Raw genomic sequence first — 20,965 nt, forward strand, 5'->3', positions numbered from 1 at the left:
CAAATTTGAAAGCTAAGAATTAAGATAAAAGATATGCTTTTACATTAGAAGTTAATCATTACAATATTATAAAAATAAGAAAGAGGAATATTGTAGAAATTATACCTGATATGTAAATAAGGTTATTATAAAGTTTTAAAATAGATTACAGCATAATTTGGTAAGAATCTTTATTATGCTCATTGAAAGTTAAGAATTAGCCTTTTGGATTCTAAATTGTCTGGCAACAGCAACCATGAGGAAATGTTAAAGGCTTCTCCTTCTCTTCTAAGTTAAACTTTGTCTACTTGCTCCCAGATCTGTGATGCTTGAATTTTATGATTATGGCTTTTCGAGGATATCTTGATTCGTGTTGGGAAAATAGTCACATATTAGGTATTTTTGAAATGCAAATATAGACTATTGTAATCATTGCTGTAAGATATAAAAATAAATTCTGTGGCCTTAGGAAGAGAGAGATATACATATAGTCTCCTTGTAAACAGACTGCTGAGCACACTAACAAATAATATATTCCTAGAGGTTCAGAAAAGAGTCAAATTGTATCATCTGCTACATCGACCCTTCTCAAGTCCCGACTTCTTCTGGAGAGGGTCACCAACAGGTAGGGATAGAGCCATGTCTCATTATATGAAAAGTAGACATATTCTTGGTTGATTACAGTTTGACAGTTTGTTTAAATTGTTTGTACTCACTTTAATCTTTCACTTTTAAATAGAGTTTGAAATCAGGAGAGATTTGAAGATTTTAGTATGTGCTTACGAGCATAACACAAAAATCTTCCATTATGAAGTGAAAGCTCAAGGGAACATGTTGTTTACATCAACTCTTAGGACCTCATTTTAAATAAATTCCTCTTAGGAAATTGCACTGTTCAGTTCCTGGGAGAATTTTGGTGTATGTCTTTGAGACAGGTGGTTGGGCAAATTTCAGTATGGAGAAACACTCTTGAGTGCCTAGGAATAAAAATATAGTGAGAAATGCCTGGTGAGATTCTGGCCTTCACACTTACTGAGTCCACAGTTCCCTTGCCAGTGGCCCAGCCTCTCTGAATACTTTCAGGTTAGTCCATCAGCTCATAGCAGGGGTTTGTCACCTCATCAAGAATTCATGTGTTCATCTCATCAAGATACTCTGCCAGACTTAGAGGAATTGAACATTCCCTTCCAGCATCAGTTTCTTTTCTTCCTTCTCTTCTCCCCTCCTCTTCTCTCTCCTCACTTTTCTCCTTGAACACAACCATACAGAAGTCTTCCTCTAGACATCCACAGAGATCACATCCTACAAAATGTTGCCATACTTTTAGGTTAATAGTATCTCACACTTACTTTATAGTGTTACAACTGTCCCCTACTAGATATTGTCCAGACATTCATTAGTGTATTCCTGTCTTTTCCAATCTCTGGTATACAAGAGGCAATAGCCAAATGTGGAGTTTTAGTTTTATAAATCCATGTGTTTAGAAAATGGCTTGTCATAAAGGTCATGAAGACAGCAGCCATTTGAGAAGTTTTGTTACTATCAGATCCAATATCATGCTCTGCCATCTTTGTCACAATAAACATAATTTACACTGTTCTTTACACTATTCATACTTCTTTGTTTTTCACTCAGAATAGATGAGCATACCCAAACAAGCATTCCTGATTGATTTTTCCTGCTGGTCATTCTAGAATGCACCCCATTGTGTCTCTTATACCTCACTCATATTTTGGTGTATAACATGGAAAAACAGTGACTTGAAATTAAACAGATAAAATAGAAATGTATTAGTACAGGTATAAATCCATCAGAAGCTGAGAAATAGAAGATAACTCAGTTTAATGAAGTCAGTGAAAACTTGGCTAAAGTGGGACAGTAGAAGAAAGTATTGATAGATTACTAGATATTTATCTAGTTGATAACGTTAAGGAAGCCATTTGAACAAAGCACAGATCCATGCATGAGTCTGACAAGGATATTGAATGAGAGTCAGGAGATAGAAGCAAACTTGCAGACTTCTGCAACCTGTTAGAGATGCTGTGTGGCTAAAGTATGTGTTCGATTAAAGCTTGCACAGAAGGAGCTATTGAATTGGTTTAAATGGGGGGAATTTCAAATGATAAGATCAAAATTTAAAAATATTGTTATATTATATGTGAATACATAGATTGAGCAATTTAGGAAGTAGAAACACAGTAGAGATAAAATAACCAGAATCTACAGCATTGGAAAGTCAGCTAAGTATACACTTGGAATATAGAGAGAGATGCAAGTAACATTTCATAACTGTTTAAACTGCCAGAGAAATTCAAAGCCAATGGAGGAAGAAAGCAAAATACTACTATTTTAAAAGTAGGAAACTATCTTAGTAGTAGTGTATGTATTATAGGAAAAAACAGAGAATGAGTACAATAGCTTTTCTTAGATTGTCTTCATCAAAGACGATTGATAAAATGTATGTAAAATATGCATTTTCATGTATAATAATAAATTTCTACTTACTAGTATTCTAGAGAGCTAAAAGTTATAATAAGGCATATTCTCATTTGATGTTTCTATAAATTAATGTTTTTTTATAGTAGATGAATAAAAGATATAAGTATCTTTATTTTTTTATATTGGAAGTAGGCTGAAATACCTTATTAAAGAATATGAATTAATTCAGAGAGCTCAGATCCAAACCAAGTTATATCTCTCCAAGACTTAGATCAGTATTGTTATAATCTTCTTTTCCTATGAAATCTAAATGTATTTTTTCTATCACATATAAAGAATTCTCAATTGTATTTAAACTAATTTTCTTTTTTAAATTATGAAAAGACTGTTTAATATGTAATGTATTATTAAAGTCATAATAAAAGCTGTAGACATTATGTTAATGACAAAAATCACAAGAAAAAAAATCTAAAAGTTTCTTTAGGCTAGTATTAGAGACTTTTCAAGGAAGCTCAATACAAAGTTTCATTTGTGAACCACAATTCTGATGGCAAAACATGTCCCAGTTGCTTTTAGAGATGTAAGAACCTCTAATTATTAAATGACAATTGAATTTGAAGGGGAAGAAGAGGTTATACATAGTAATGTGTAGTCTAAGAAAGTGACAAAAGGAGGAAAATGAACAGAAGGAAAAGGTAGACAAAGAAAAGGGATATCGTCAGGAGAAAAACATGTCCAAGTGCAGCGAATACAGTGCCACAGCTTTAAATGTGACTAAGATAAATCAAAGAGAACAAATGCAGAAGGCAGTATATTCCGCCACTTAAATATAACTTGGAGCTTGTTGGAGACATAGACCAACATAATTCTTAGAAAGCTTAGTGTGAAGGGTAAGCTAAATACTCTTTTGCTTTTCCCTCTTTTCTGGTATTTCTTTATTAGAAGCAATGACAAGGCCGATTTGTTTCTTAAGGAGGAGTGGTTATGTAGCCTTGTGTACACTTTTGAGTCTGAGCTTTGGCTCCTTTTTGTCTTCCAGGGACCCTAACTTTACCCACCCTTCTTATTATTCTATTGCCTTTTTAAACATCCTATGTGTAAGAAGTTAAGTTCTGCCAAAACTGTTACTGTGAATTGAATAATACATGTAATTCCTTCACTGCCCAGACATCCCTGATCCCACAGGTCCCTGTTAGTGATTTCATGCACATGGAGGGGCTCTGTTCCTGGTGATCAGAAGCATTACCCAAGCTTCTTCCTTTTTTTTTCTTCAATGTTTTGTAAGATGGAGAAAATTCATATCATATACATAAGGGACAGTTTCTAGGAATGTTTTCTTTATTTCATTCAGGTAACAATATTTGGCATGTTCTGTATTTTAATTATAATGTGCTTAGAGTTTCCATTGTTTTCCTTCGAGTTAGAAGTTTGGTGAGATTCTGATTTACATAGTCATCTTTGCGTTTAAATACACTTGCATATGTGAATATTTTCATCAAATTTGTAAATTTGTAACTATTATCTATTTAAATGTCCCTTTTTACTGTGTCTACTCTTTTCTCTCCCTATGGGAATTGAGGTATAGTTCTGACATCTTTATATTTCTCATTTCCTATTTTTTGTCTTTCTAATCATTGTTTATCATAATGTCCTCTTAACTCCTTGTTAACTAATTTTCTCTTTCTTATGTCTAATGTAGCTAAAATCTTTTTTTAAGATTTTAAATTCATTTTTTAAGATCTGAAATAAAATCAGTTTCTTATTTTCAGTAATTTTGTAATTTTAGTAATGTATATTGTCCATATTTAAACATGATGTCTAATAACTGCAATATAATGTTTCCTGTAGTATTTCTTGTTAGTTTTTATTATGTTTCTTAGTTGTTGTTCATATTTTATATTATGCTTTGTAATTATATTTTGTTGGACTCTTGGACACAAGGCATTGCATGTGAGATATTTTAAAGCTAGTTTAAAGTTCCCAATGTTACTCTCCTGAGAAAAGATTTTTTTTTTCTATCAGGGAGGTCAAAGTGGATTGTCTTCTGTAAAACAGATTTTATCCTGTACAGTTTAAATATTCCAACTCATTCCTCACTCCAAGGTCATCAGAGATCGCAAGTAAGAACTTAAGCATTAGATTAATGTCACTCAAATTTAGCAAAGCTTATTGGCCAGTTTTTGTCGTTTGCTTCCTATTGTTATAAGGCTACTGAAGGTTTCCTTACCTTTTCACTTCCTGGATGCCCACTTCCTGCAGAATTCATAGGGCTCTCTGTATATAATTTTTATACTTAGCGCTTATAGTTTTTCTTATATTTGTTATAACTTTTCAAAAAAATTTTAGGCATAAAGGGAAATATGTGGTGATATCTTTTTTTTGTACAAATAAAGCCTGTCTGAAGGTTCCAGAATGGAGCTTGCTGTTAGCTAACCATAGAAGTCTGGAGGTCTGTACAAAGAGACAGGAAGTGAGATAACTGGGCAGTGAGATAACAGGATATAAAAAGGGAGAAACGGGAACCTTCTTTCATGTCTGCTGAGACACTAAGGAGGTAAGTCTGCCTGGCTCTCTCCTTCTCTCTGACAATCCACAAATTCATTATAGGGAAAAAAAAAAAAAAAAGAAATAGTACCACTGGGCTTGCCACACTGCAAAGCTTCTCCTTCCAAAATCTTGTCTCTAAGGCCTTTCTGGTCTCAGAATTGCCTTCACTGTAGAGGTGGGTTGGCCACAGTTCACTGCATAATTGTTAGAACTGGATTGTGTACTGTGTGCTTGTATTTTTGTGTCAGTATCACCACATGGCTTTAATGTGTAATCATAGATATGTTATTTAATAAAATCTTACTTAGTGATTGTAAATTCATTTAAAGTGTGTCTATGTATGACATGCTGTTATATTGTCTACAGTATTTGTATCTTCAGTCAAAAGTGAAAGCTTGTCACAGTGTGTGTTTAGTATTTAAATGTGCCATATATTATAAACCAAATTGAAAACAAAAATAAATAAATAAATAAATAAATAAACACATACAAAATAATAAAAATTAAAATTCAAAATAAGTTTTTTCAATTACCATTATAATAACCACTTTCCTTTGTTGAACAGTTTTTTATTTCATTTGTGAATACATGTATGCTCCTCAGAGACTGACCCTACTTTAGACTTTATCTTTGTGCCATTAAATGTTATTGCAAAGACACTTTATTCTTATTGTTTGACATAAGGAAAGAAGCATGTAGCTATTGGTTCCAAGAATGAAGCTGGCAATTGAAGACAATGTGGCAGGATATACAGAAGCATGCTGAATGCTTGGATAGAAAGTTGTTGAAGTTATTGCTACTGTGGTCCTTAGGTAATGTACACCTCTAAATTCCCATTTAGTTTATATTTTACTACTAATTTTGTAAGTGAACATGTAACACAATAAGCATCATTATTTTGTATGTATGTGATTATATTTTGTTTTTTACTCATCCCCTCCTCTCTGTCTTCTCTTATCCTCCTGGATCCCCTCTTACTGGTCTTCTTTCTCTCTCCCAAATATGTCCTTTATGCTTTCACGTCATATGTGTTACATCACCATCTTATTTACTCCACTCTCCTAGGTGTTTTCCTATGCTATTCTCAATGCTAGCTTCTCTGTTTCATCTTTAAAAAATATGCTTTTCAATACAGAAAGTTTGGAAATAACATAACATGTCAAATAAACCAGTTAGCTTATTTAGACAACCATCTATTATGGTTGTTTAAAAAGTACTCTATTTTGGAACAATATAATTTTAGATGCCAAATGGCATGTTTTTATTTTTCTTAAATATACTTCTCAGGGCTGGAGAGATGTTGTAGTGGTGAATAGTACTTGCTGCGAACATACATACACACACACACACACACAAGATTAGATAAACATTTATAAGATAAACTTTTTTTATTAAAGCATAACATAATTTCAGAAAAGTACAAAAGTTTTAGGTACAAACTGGAATGAAACTTTAAATTATGAATACAATTTTAATTTAACCATAGTCATGTGCTATTTAAGAAATAGAAAATTATCGTTCCAGAAATCTCTCTCTCATCTTTTCCATATCACTATACCTTTTAGGAGATAATTCTCTATTTCAATTGTGCCTTTCTCTGGACAAAGTCTCATGATGTAGTAGTCAAGGCTAGCCCAGAACTCTTTACTGAACCCCAGTCTGATAGGAAAATCAAGATTCTAACAACTGGTTACCACCAGAGGGTATCTGAGATTTGCTATCATGATGCTATGAGATCCTATTCGGAGGATCAAGTTCCCTGCTCGCTCCTAGCTTTGTTCACTCACATTTAGGTTAAGGATACTGAAGCCTCATTATACAGGTTTCATGTAGACTGCATTTTAAAATATTTTTCATGTTGTTTTTCCTCTTTTTCACAGAAAACATTGTTTTTCCTCTTTTTCACATAAAGCATTGTCTACAGACCAGGGTTACACAGTGCATGGACATAAATTTTTTTCTTCCTTTACCTCAAATCACATTTCAGTAGTTGTTTTATACTTTCAAGTACCTATTTATGAAAAGTAATAAGTAATATGTACAGTTTCTATGTTTAGGCCTCAAAAAATTATTTCTTTCTGTTGTAAGAAACATCTTACTGACACATATTTTTTGATGAGCTGCAAGGTGTTTTGAAATGTAAAAGCCAAAAATACTTCTTTTACTGATGAAAAAATTTCTATATTTTCAGACAGTTAATACAGGTAAGTAGAACTGAACAAAAGATAATTTTGAAGTTGAAAGTGTAATTTGTAAAATGAACTGGAGCAAAGGTACTTTTCTTACTATAGCTACGTGGTAATTTGCTCACCCATACTTAATTAGATATTAGCACTAGACACACACACACACACACACACACACACACACACACACAAACCATTCAGCACATGATGTTCATGATCAAGTACAATAATCATGGAAAAAATGTGTTTTAAAAAGTCTATTCTCAAAACAGATGTAGTGAAGAACACCTGCCATTATAGCACTTAGGAGGCCAAAGCAAGAGAATATTAAGTTCATGACCAGCCTCAGTTAAGCAGTAACTTCGTTTTTCAAAAGAATAAAACGAACAAAAAAAAATAGGCTTTACTGGATACACAAGTGTGCATTTGGACCTGGTGGGAAACAGATGGAAGTCAAGAATCAAGAGGGTGCACTTGCTAACCATATACTTCCTTATAAAGGACTGAAAATACAGTTTTTCCTTCTGATGACAGGTAAACAGGAGTAAATGTCAATGGGAGGAGGAAACCAAACTTATGTAGCTGAATTTATTCTTCTCGGACTCTCAGAAAATCCTAAAATCCAAATCTTATTATTCTGTATTTTCCTGATCATCTACCTCCTTTCTGTATTTGGAAACCTGCTGATCATAATCCTTATCCAAATTGACTCTCGACTTCATACTCCCATGTACTTTTTCCTCCAAAACTTATCCTTTGCTGACCTCTGCTTCTCTACCAGCATCGTACCCCAGATGTTGGTCCACTTCCTTTCAAAAATGAAAACGATTTCCTTTATTGGATGTTCAATACAGATAGTGGTCTTTCTCCTAGCAGGATGTACAGAGTGTGCTCTGCTGGCAGTGATGTCCTATGACCGGTATGTAGCTGTCTGCAAGCCTCTGCACTATTCCACCATCATGACTCAGAGGGTCTGTGTCCAGTTAGCTGTAGTTTCCTGGATAAGTGGGGCATTTGCATGTTCGGTGGACAGTGCATTTACACTGCGCATCCCGTATCAGGGACAGAATGTAATTAATCACTACTTCTGTGAGCCACCTGCCCTTCTAAAGCTGGCTTCAGCTGACACTTACAATGCTGAAATGGCTCTGTTTTTAGTAGGAGTTATTATCCTATTAGTTCCTGTCTCACTCATCCTTGTTTCATACTGGAACATCATCTCCACTGTGATCCGGATGCAGTCTGGAGAGGGAAGGCTCAAAGTCTTTTCTACCTGTGGTTCCCACCTCACTGTTGTGATCCTCTATTATGGCTCTGGAATATTTGCCTACATGAGACCCAACTCCAAGACAATGAGTGAAAAGGATAAGGTTATTTCCGTGTTCTATTCAGTTATGACTTCCATGTTGAACCCAATCATTTATAGCCTTAGAAACAAAGATGTAAAAGGGGCTCTAGGAAAACTGGTTGGATGACTAGGCATAATCAAAGCTGGAGATGCAGACATATAAAAGGTATTTGGTACCTTGCAGCAGACAAAGGGATTCTATCATCTGCATCCTTTCTTTTCTTGCTTTCTTTTATCACACTTCACAACATGAGGAAATCACTTTCCTTCCCTTTGCCTCCATTGAATGACTTTGGAATCTACTAGCAAGTTGTCACAAATATAGGGATAACAATTTTATACATTCAATAGAAAAATACTACATGAAAATATGTTAGAAAAAATACTTGGAGGATCAAAAGTACAGGCCATGGCTTATTTAAAGACTAGGAACATTTTATGAAATTTACTATCCTAAAAAGAGATTTGATTATAAGGATGTGCAATTTCAGCCACCATCAGTGGGCTAAAAAAATGTGGTGATAATCTTGCTTATACAAATAAAGCCTGTCTAAAGGTCAGGAAATGGAGCTTGCCATTAGCAACAAGTCTGGAAGTCTGTTCAGACAAACAGGAAATGAGATGGCTGGGCAGAAACGGGATGTGAGATGGATTGGAGGAGACAGGATATAAGTGGGCAGAAACAAGAACTCGTGCTCTTGTTTGCTGAGAAACTAAGGAGGTAAAGTGTGGTTGTGGGTTGCTCCTTCTTACTGATCACTCAGCATTTTCCTCTATATTTGACTCTGGGTTTTTATTATTTAGACTAATTAAGAACTCCATTTACATTTTGGTGCCCAGAACCCAAGGCCTTGAGATTAAGAGTTCCATGCTCTATTGGCTGAGCTAGCCATTTATATTCCTTCTCTGCTGAGCCATCTCACTTCCTCTTTCTAATTCTAGCCATCTTACTTCCTGTCTGTCTGTACAGATCTCCAGACCTCTATGTTATTTTGTTTTGGTTTTTTTTTTTTTTTTTTTTTGTCTTTTCTTCAAGACAGGGTTTCTCTGTGGTTTTGGAGGCTGTCCTGAAACTAGCTCTTGTAGACCAGGCTGGTCTTAAACTCTCATAGATCCACCTGCCTCTGTCTCCCGGGTGCTGGGATTAATGGTGTGTGCCACCGTTGCCCAGCTCAGACCTCTATGTTTACCTAGTGGCAAGCTCCATTCTCTGACCTTCAGACAGACTTTATTTGTACAAGCAAGATATCACCACAAGAAACAAACCTAAAGAAGCCTTGGATAGGAGCAAATTCCCAGCGATATTCAGGAAAAACACATAGAGCAGAAAGGAATATTGCCAAGAAACATAACTTAAGAAAGTTATGAGTAATGTGGTCACAAGAATAACTAGTTATACCATATTCTGCTGAGGTCCTGTATATGATATTGACCAGTCTTCCTTGTATGTAGTCTTAATCTATAGAAATGATCTGGCTGTAACATTTTCATTGGAGCTTCAGTTTGAAAGATAATAATTGAATAATTAAATATTTGAATGATCTGGAAAATTTGTATGATCACAACACCACAACTTTTCAAATAATTCACATTCCAAACATTCTGTCTCAGCTATCAGATATGTGGTACTCAGTATCTGAGCATAATTTTAATCTTATCTACTAGTTTTGCACTTGAAGAGACTCTTCTCGATCATTCTATAGAGGACCCAAATGTTTATATCTCTAATTTTCTGTTAATGTGTAATTGCTGAAAACATTATATTATAGTATCTGACAAGTCTATAATTTATTAGTGTTATAATTATTATACTTTATTAATGTGAATACTTACAATTTGTCTTAGAAAAGCTGAAACAGAGATTACAGAGTAGACATGCAATTAAGAAGGTATTAAAATTATAATCAGAATTAAACAAAGAGTAATGCTAAAAATAATTGTTAGGAATGGTGACAAAAACAAGTCTCATTCTACTAGATGGTGCCTGGGAGAGTCTGATGACTGACAACATGGCTAAGAAAAGAATTAGGATTACATGGACCTAGAAGGCAAATTACATCTCAGACAAATTGAGACTGTATGGGAAGGATGAATAAGGCATGAAAATTCCAAACACCATGTTGGGAAAATGGAAAGTGAAATACTTACAAAGAGAGAAGGCCTTAAATTGGGTCTTAGAATGAAATCCAGTACCGAATGTATGCAAATAAAACTAGTGCTTAGCAGATACCACATCTCTTACTTCTTGGTAGGGTATCTGGAAATGTTACACAGGTACATAAGAAACTCCTTACTACCTCTTCCCCAACCTTGTGCATAGTGGTGTAAGGCAACACTTTATTCTCTGGCTATTATAGCATCTGTTCTATCTGAGAGCTGTGTAGTAGTCCAGAATCAAGAGTACATGATATAAAGAGTTAATGTGGGCTTTGATGCTACTCCCAGCAAGAACTAGATTTAGAGGCCTATGTGCTTCAAATGTGACCTAATATTTTTGTGTTTGTGACCATGAGACTGTCCACTCCATACCTTCCCTAACCATAAGCAACACAATGCTGAGAAAATAATTATGCACAGAGAAAAAAAGAGTTATGCACAAAATTATTGCATAGGATCTGGGGATTATTTTCTCCCAAAGGGACTCAGTGCCAGATAGAATACCACACCATTTACATAGACCAGAACTGTAGATGAGGACTCTGACCTTGACCTGGTTTTTCTAGGATCTCAAAGGAAAGGGCTACTTATTTAAACACCGCTCCTTATTTATTCTTAGCAATATACCAACTGTGAATTTGGTACAAATTTGGGCTTAGGGCACTCTAGTGTGAAACAATGGTAAAACATCAACTATAAACTCAGAAAAACTGTATGCAAGGTACCACCTAGTGCTAATAGTGCTGAATCACTTACACCCTGAGAAAATGAGCACCCTATTTAGAAATAAAGATAAATAAAGCTGTTATGAAGACTATAACAAACACTCAATTTTCACTGAAAAGATAATGTTGTACATTAAGAAGTATCTGAATGTCCTTGTAAAAAAGATAATATAACACAAATAAAATTTATAGCAACCAACATGAGTGGATTCCTGGACAAAGAATTCAGAGCAGCTATTTTAAGAAAACTCAATAAAATTCACCCAAGAAAAAGAACATTCTAGTACCCTATCCAGAAACTTAACAGAGATATTGAAGTAATTTTAAAAAGCAAACAATCAGAAAACCTGGAGCTGATATCTGTAAGAGGTATTAGAGACATAATAGAACATGTCAAAAGCAGAATGCAATCAAACAGAAGAAACAGAAATAAAAGAGAGATTGTTTGAAAATAGACAAAGAAGAAAAATATGAAGAAGTATAGAGATGGTGATGAAATATTACAGGATCTTTGGAATAGCATGGATAGCATTCATATGCTATAGTTTTCAAGGGGACTTGGAAATGCCAAGTCTACAGAAAGCTTATTCAAAAAGATAACAGCATAAAACTCTGCAAACCTAAAGGATACAAAAGTCTAGGTAGTGGAGGGTCAAAGAACAAAAGTCTAGGTAGTGAAGGGTCAAAGAACAGGAGTTATAATCAACTAAACCAAACCCAATTATATTCTCAAAAAGTTAAGGACAAGGCTGATATTATCTAAATAGGAGGAGAAAAAAAATACATAAAGGTATTACAGTTTGTCTGATAGAGAATTCTCAGTGAAGATGTCACAAATGAGGAGGGAAGGAAGATAAGTTCAGAGCTGAAGAAAAAACTTAATCAAAATTACTATAACCAACAAAGCTATTCTTTAGAAGTGTATGAAATGCAAAAAAACATTGCCAGACAAAAAAATCTAGAAGAATTTGTACATCAAACCTGTATATAAGGGACCTCAGCATAAGGGACTTTAATAGGTAAAAAGAACAGCAGAGATTAGAAAACTCACTGGCAAAAGAAACATTACAAGATAATTTCTCATGTAAACATAGAACATAACCCATTTATATATTTAATATGAAAATTGAAAATATAACAACTTATATGTCCAAGGCTACCTTGAGAAAAATATAAGATCATGCAAGTGAGTGATCAAAAATTCAGAAGTTAGAAAGCAATACAATATAAATGTTGAGGGCTTGTTGGTTGTTTCTCTTCTTTTATTTTTGATTCCTCACGTTTCTTCTTTGTTCTTTACAAACATTTCAAGTCACTACCATTTCAAGATTATTTGATATAGTCAAAATATTTTTATAAGCCTCATGGTAACAACAAAACATCAATGTGTAGTAGACACAAAAATAATAAAGAAGGAATTCATTCTATTACTAGGGAAAACTGAATCACAAAGGAAGACTGTGGGAAAATAAAAAATAGGTGGAGGGTAGAAATTATGTATATACAGTATTTGTATATGAAATTCTCAAAATTAAGCTAAAATTTTTAAACTCAACAAAACTACTAATGTCAGTGCTATATTAAATGTAGATGAACAATGATACATATAAAGGCTGAATGGCACTGTTTTTGAAAAGTCTACCTATATGTTACCTATGGTAGACTTATTTCCCTTTAGTAACATACACTAGTTGAAAGTGAAGGTATTAAAAATATATCCCACATACAGAACATAAACAAAACTAAAGAACTCTGTGTAATGAAAAGTAAGAGACTTTAAATTAAAATCAACACAAGGAATAAAAGATGACCAATATATGATAATATGATAAATTCATCAAGGAGTATAACAACAAATACAAATATGTGTATATACAGATATATAAATTTCTATGTTAAATATATTTTTTCAACATGGATACACCTTGATTTGTGAACTCTTCTTCAACCTTTCATGAGAAAGAAATTTTTCTTGTAACTGCAACAAACATTATTTTCAAGAACATTTAAGAAAATATCAGGCACCAATAGAAAAATCACAATCTACACCACCAGAAAACTAGAAAACAAGAAGGACTCTAAGAGAGACATACATGTTCCCTGGAGAAGGGGAAAGGAACAAAATCTCCTAAGGAAACTGGAAGCATGGGGGAAGGGAAGAGGAAGTTAGGAGAAAGAGAAGGGGAGAAGAAGAGGGGAGAGGAGGGCATGAGGGAGCAGGAAGATTGAGTCAGGGAAAGAATAGAGGAGAGCAAGCAAAGAGGTAACATAATAGAGGGAGCCATTATAGATTTAAAGAGAAATCTTTAGCACTAGGGAAATGTCCAGAGATCTATAAGGATGAACCCAACTAACAAACTAAGTAATAGTGGAGAGGCTACCTTAAATGCCCTTTCCTGATGATGAAATTGATGGCTACCTTATATGCCGTGCTAGAGCCTTCATTTAGTAGCTGATGGAAGCAGAAGCAGACACCCACAGCTAAACACTGAGCCGAATTCCTGGAATCCAGTTGCAGAAAGGGAGGAATGATGAGCAAAGGGGTCAATACCAGGCTGGAGAAACCCACAGAAACAGGTGACCTGAATAAGGGGGAGCTCATGGACTCCTGTCTGATAGCTGGGAAACCCACATAAGACTAACCCTGATCCCCTGAACTTGGGTGTTGGTTAGGAGGATTGGGCTGTCTATGGGGTCTCTGGTAGTGGATCAGTATTTATCCCTAGCCCATTCCACATGAAGGAGGGTCTAGGCCCTGTACCAAATGATATGACAGATTTTGAAGATTCCCCCATGGAAACCTCACCTTCCCTGGGGAGCAGAAAGGGATGGGATGGGGGTTGGGAGGTGGGCAGGGGAGGAGGGGAGGGTGAGGGAACTTGGATTGACATGTAAAACAAACTTGTTTCAAATTCAAATAAAATATTATCATATAAGAAAAAAGAAAATTACTGTGTAAATTCATTTGTCTGTAGAATCTAAAGTTTAGCTCATAGAACAGGGTAAGATGGTGGGTTACTAAATAAAATGCTGATGAGATGTTGGCCAAAAAACATAAAATTTATCTGAGACAAGAAGATAGTTCATAATGTCTATTGCATATTGCATATCACAATGATGGTAAGTACACTAAGAATATACTGCAAACTTGAAATTTGCTGTGAGAGTATGAGATAAAAGTTGCAACAATTAGCTTCACATTGTATGTTTACAAATACATCACACTGTGCACCATGGATGACAAAGAATAAGATTGTTTTCCAAAGATCTTTACTATTCATTTACATAATAGTCAAGGTTTAAGCACAAATGAAGCACACTAATATTTATTACCTCATTTAATCTACATAAAATTGCATGAGGTCAGGCTCCTCCCAGCATCACTGGGAGAGGAACAAATTGAAATGGAAAAGGTGTTATTTTTTATGTCCAAAGATGAGCAGACTTAAGATAAAGGTAAGGATTTAAGCTTAGATAGTATGGCCTCTTCCTGTGCACTAATATTATCCTTCAAATAAGTAACAAGATTAACCAAATTTTAAATAACAAAAGGAGTTTAAATATCACTCATATGTAAGTTCAGCTCAAACATACTTATATAGCAAAAGGACAGTAAAACACTATAGGTGACTTTAGTTTCTTTAAAAACTTGGCAGTTTTACAGTTTTAGCTTTATAGTATGACTTAGTTTTAAAATAATTTCAATAAATTAAAAATATTCTGAGTGCTCATATAGCAGTATGATCCACAATAATGGGTTTCTCTTGTTAGCAATTTGAACTTTCTACCTTTTATTATGAATTGCCATGCCAGTAAGGGATATGATAGAACAGAACACATATAAGCATAATTTATACTTTCTTTCCTGTGGATATAGATATATGCATGCACTTGACTCAAGAATCTGCAATTCTTATACTTTTAGATGTTTCTAAACATGGTTATGTATATGTACTTAAAATAATCTAAAAACATATGTAATCATTTCCTGCTGTTAATTGAAGATCTTTTATTTTATTTACATACAAATTTTCCAACTATATTTTATTGAGCTCACTTCTAAAAAAATTAATTGTAGGCATTGTAAATAGAATGTAAAAGATCCCAAATAGAAATGTCAGGTTCCATTTTCAAATCTGCTTTCATCATTAACATAGTTATATCTTTATTTACAGAGTTTATAAGGATATTTCTCAAGTCTGGAATACATGTCAATTATTCTTTACCACTAATTTCTAATTTGTTAATAAATTTTCTTGGGTATTTCTCTTTACTGATCACTAAGAATGTGAACCAAAAGGAGCAATTGCCTGATGCTCAGTGTTGCAGATCACTGGTTTTAAAATCATCAGTGTTCACTCCATGGTGTTGAAATGGAAAAGAAATCTCTGAGTACCTGGTGCTCTTCAAGTATGACATTAACCATATAATATGCCTAAAACATTCAACTGTAACTTCTTCTTCTAGTCTGTTGTAAATATTTAAAAATGCAGGGGCTCCCAAGACCAGGCTGATATACGTCAGATGATTCAACTTAAGCTCTCTATTCACACCAAATAAACAACTGAAAATAACGTAAGAATGTAATAGTTTATATATCATGTAAGTCAGAGAATAACATCAAATAAGTTCCGAATATAGCAATTTGTTTGAATAAGGAATAACAAGAGGCAACTGTAATCCTTCTTAAAGGCTGGAGTTTACTGGCAGAATATGTCTCCCCAACACTCTCCTAAAAGCCCCAATGACTTCCTTATTCCTCAGGCTGTAGATGAGGGGGTTCAGAGCTGGTGTGACAATTGTGTAGAACACAGAGATGATATTGTCTTGCTTAGGGTTGTGAAAGGAACTAGGCAGAACATACATGAAAGTGGCACCCCCATAGAACATCCCAACCACAGTCAAGTGGGAGGAACAGGTGACTAGGGCTTTCTTCCTGCCTTCATTTGAAGGCATGTGCAGAACAGTGAACAGAATTAGTGAGTAGGAAGTAGAAATGGCAGAAAGAGGAAGCAATAGGAATATCACCCCTGTTACATAAACCATGAGCTCATATTGAGAGGTGTCTACACAAGCCAACTTCAACAATGGAGGAACTTCACAGAGGAGGTGTCTGATTTCCCGGGACATGCAGAAAGGAAAGTGCATTGTGTACATAGTATGCCCTAGTGCACTAAGGGATGACAGGATCCATGATGTGGCCACCATGAGCCAGCAGACCTTTGGACTCATTAAGATCATGTAGTTTAAAGGATGACAAATGGCCACATACCTGTCATAGGCCATGAAGGCCAGAAGGAGGTCTTCTGAACCACCCAATGTCATTGCCGAAAACAATTGAAGTGCACAGCTCTCAAAAGATATGCTGTTATCTCTGAGTAGAAAATCCACAACAGCCTTGGGAGTGACAACTGATGTGAAGAGGAGATCAATGAAAGAAAGTTGCCTGAGTAGGAGGTACATGGGCACATGGAGCCGGGCATCTACTGTGATGACCAGGAGCAGCAGTCCATTGCTGGTCAAGGCCAATATGTACAGGACTGTGATCATGACACAGAGCAGTTCAGGAGAGCCACTGTCATCCAGAATACCCACCAAGATGAAGCCACTTTCCAAGGTGAAGTTCCTGAGTTCCATTGTGAATGGTCTTTTCTGTTGCCTAGAAACAGATGCATTCTCAGTGGAAACCTTTCTGAAGGAATTCAACCCAATTTGGAATTGCTCTAGGATACTGTGGATGGACCAATGGTATCATTCAGCAGCCTTTCCTTTTCTTAGCTAAGCATATTCTCTGGTTTCTGAATGTTTTATTGAATTTTTGTACATCATCACTTAAATAGGAAACAGCACATTGAAAAATCCAAAACACTGAAAATCGTTTTCTTAAGTTATTAATAAAAATTGTACATAAGCAAATATTTTTTATAGGTAGATATAACCATGTCTGTCTTCATATTAAAAACATACTGAGCATTTTTCTAGCATTTAATCTGCTTGAGATTAGAATTGAGATTTTTAAATATAATTTTTCATTTAAAATTGAAACAAGCTTGTTTTACTTATCAATCCCAGTTCCCGCACCCTCCTGTCCTCCCCTGCCCCCCTCCATCCCAATTCCTTTCTCCTTCCCAGGGAGGGTGAGGCCTTCCATGGAGAGTCTTAAAGAATTCATATTTTAATGATTAATTCATAACAGATTCATTTTCTTCTTTTGACTATTCTGCCTATTCTTCCTGATCTAATTAATAGTTTTCTCAAAAGTGGAATCATTGGTCATTGGACCACATGATCTCTTATACTTTTCAAACATCCTCTTCTCCTTTACTGATTACTTGTTATTCTTTGAAAATGAAAATTCTAAACTGGATGAATTGGTGAGTAAGCTAGAATTTAAAGACAGTTTGGTAAGGGAAGCATAGAAGTATACATCTAGCTGAAAACAATGATGAGATATTTATTTAGGGGTGGACAATATATCAGGTGAGATTCACAGAGACATGGCAGATATCTGTATTTATAACACATGACAAATGGTGGGACTTACAAAAATAAAACATGTCAGGAAAGACACAAAGCCAAACCATTTTGTAGTGTTTAGAGAAAGATTCTGGCTGTAAGTAATAGTTAATAGTCTTCACAGATATTACCAGGAGGATGGGTGAACTCCTGCCACATACTGCATTCATATGATAGTTCCACTTGAAGAGGTTGAGAAGGAAAGGAAATGAAGCATGTGGTGTGTGTGTGTGTGTTTGTGTATGTGTGTATGTGAGAGGGGGGGAGGGGGATGCATCTGTTTCACAGTTGGGTAAAAGAAAAAGGAAGCATGAAATGGAAAGATAAATGGAAAATTCACCATTGAATGTATCTCAATTTCCCCACTATGTGTACTTACTCCTCCTATGTTAACGTGTCTCTGCACCAATTATCTCATGACCTTTAAGCAAGAGGATCATAACTGGAAGTGATACATTATCCAATTCTTTTCATTCAGTCAAGATTTCCGAAGAACTTACAACGTATCAGGAACTGTACTTCATTCTAGAATAACTTCAGAAAATATGAAATCACATCACACAGAAATCTGCATCATATAATATTGATGATTGATATTTGAATTAAAGTATTACACATGGAGGCCATAAAAAAGGTTTCGGGAACAGATTTCCTGAGGAAGTAACACATGAAGTGTTGAATACACATGAATAGGATCTGGCTCAGTCAAAAAACACAGTAGTGCCAGAAGACAGAGTTGAAGATAGCACCATGAAGGTCAGTAAGTGTATGGAAAAGCAGCATAGCATATCCTCCAATAGTCCTTATGCTTTGACCTGTAGGTAGATGTCAGCCAAAGAAATGCCCTCACAAAAATGATGTCTTACAGTTCCCTGGCACCTAATCTTCCATTTGCTCTATGATATCAAAATGACAGGTCTTTCCACAGAAACCCTATGTGGAAGCCCTTTCCCTATATAAGAAAAATATAAAAAGACATTTTGGGGTAGTGTTTCTGGCACATGTGAGACTTGAAAAAAATGCTTTAGTATAGATTTGATAGTAGGTGCATGGAAAGAGAAACAAAAGGAAGAAGACAGTTGCTTGGCACATTCGTTCAGATTTCTGTGCCAAGATTTGAACAATATTTCAAAGGAAAGAGGAAGAATAGGGTTACATTAAGGTGCTATAATTAGAGTCTCAGATCTTACCCACTTCCCTCCAAATCAAGACTCATGATTTCCTGCCTATCCTCATCATTGTCTCCTCATTTTACCCTCTAAAGAGAAAGAGCAGGACGTGCACATGAGGCTAGCAGAGGAAGAATCCATTTCTGGAAAATGACTTTGTAGCATGGTGACCTCACATCAGGAGTTGCCAGCAGAAGCCAAAAACAACTCTACTTCATGGAAATGGCCAGAGAAAGTTCAGGAGATGGAACTAGGCTTTGGAAGTTTGTTTTCATAAGTTTGTTCTGTCTATCATTGCTCAGTGTATTTAATTTTAAAAATTGTTTTCGAATGGCTTTTCTGTATTATTGTCAATGTCAAGCAGATACGTAGGAACTCAAACTGACATTAGATAGCACCCATTTGAGGTAATGCTCATCTAGGGTCTGATACAGATGTCAGGGGCTCGAACAATCCAAGTACACAGAAATTCAAGGATTGAGCCTTACCAGCTATCCAGTAGCATAAATTCTGGATGTTTGACAGAAGGGAAGAATGATTGCAAGTGTCCCCAAACATTTGTATGGTGTATCTAGGGTAAAGATGGAAAGATTGCAGTCTGAAGACTGAGGAATGAGAGAATTTGAGCATGGAGGCTTTCGGTATTGTTTCTGATAAATTACAGTCCCCACATATATCTAAATCAGAGACAGATCCCTTACCTTCAACACCAAAAGGCAGAGGTTAAAGATGCTGAAGACGAAAGAGGTGTTTCTTCTGTCAGGATCGTCTTCAGAGCTTCTGTGGCTCACACTGAAATCAGGGATAAATGGTCCTGCTGTCACTGTTGCTTCCAGTCTTGTCTGTGAAGGTGATGGGTGCAGATGATCAGCCGAGTTCTAGGGCAAGGTCTTGAAAGCAAGAGGCTGGATCCCTCGGTATGTTTTTCATGTACTCTCCTAGAAATTCCTTCTGAGATCTGCAAGCAGACATTGATTCAGAAGTAATGTTCATCATGCTTACCTAGCATTGAAATGCAAATCGGAAATTAAGTAGAGATTCCATTTTACCCCAACTCAAAATGGCCATCATCAAGACAGCAAACAACAGATCGGAATTATTTTAAGCCACATTGTCAGATTCTCATATATTTTCTCTTAGAGGGGTCTGTGGTATAAGATAAACACTGAAGGAATTTAAAGGAAGAGGTATAGGTAGGATTGCTTAAAGAAGACCAACAACCGCCTAGTTTCATCATCCCTGGGACAACAAGAAATCCCTGGAATCGCAAGCTTTGTCCTGAGGGAGGTTTGACAGTGTCACCCTCCCAGACGACATGACCTCCTCAGTAAATACTCCTCCTGGAATCTGAGTTTTAATGAATACTCAAGGCATATCATTTGGCCTCCCACTTTTGTAACTTCATCTGTTAAATCAGGTGTGAGGTCAGGAATCCCTGACTAAAAAATAGTGCCAGGAGCTGACCCAACTTGCAAAGGTCCTCTGTGTGGCTTCTTTCAAGTCACAAAGGATGTCTTGTGGCCCCTGTGAGTGCTATAATCTCCACTTTTCTCCAGTGCCTCTTGTGAGGGTTATTAAGCTAAAAGAGTGAGCCAAGTACATTAGCTGATATCATGTCTTCTTCCATTGATCCATAGACATCATCAACACTGAATTGTGGGAACTTACTGCTCTGTCTCAATCCTATGTTTCTCCACTCTACCTACTCATGCATCTGCTCAGATGGTCTTCTGCTTATAATTTGTGGTAATGGAGCTCAACTACTCAGAATTCTAGGACAATACACAACAACTGTCTATACCAATAAGAGTAAGAAAGACAAAACAAATAAACAAAAACAAAAAACAAAACAAAACAAAACCACACCATATTTTGGGTCTTGCTCTCTAAGATCAGCCA

General features: G+C 35.6%; 2 protein-coding genes across 2 annotated transcripts; one reads left to right on the forward strand and one right to left on the reverse strand.

Annotated features, from left to right (window-relative positions):
* The first annotated feature begins 7,647 nt into the window (after positions 1-7,647).
* On the forward strand, positions 7,648-8,849 carry LOC127228159 (olfactory receptor 2D3). Its single transcript, XM_051192634.1, has one exon. It carries the CDS (start codon positions 7,700-7,702, stop codon positions 8,624-8,626), a length of 927 nt encoding a protein of 308 aa, XP_051048591.1. The 5' UTR covers positions 7,648-7,699; the 3' UTR covers positions 8,627-8,849.
* A 7,218-nt stretch (positions 8,850-16,067) lies between these two features.
* On the reverse strand, positions 16,068-17,018 carry LOC127228139 (olfactory receptor 2AG2). Its single transcript, XM_051192614.1, has one exon. The coding sequence runs from the start codon at positions 17,016-17,018 to the stop codon at positions 16,068-16,070; it is 951 nt and encodes a 316-aa protein (XP_051048571.1).
* Positions 17,019-20,965: the final 3,947 nt, after the last annotated feature.

The sequence above is a fragment of the Phodopus roborovskii genome, unplaced genomic scaffold, assembly GCF_943737965.1.
Source record: "Phodopus roborovskii unplaced genomic scaffold, PHOROB, whole genome shotgun sequence".
NCBI lineage: Eukaryota > Metazoa > Chordata > Mammalia > Rodentia > Cricetidae > Phodopus > Phodopus roborovskii.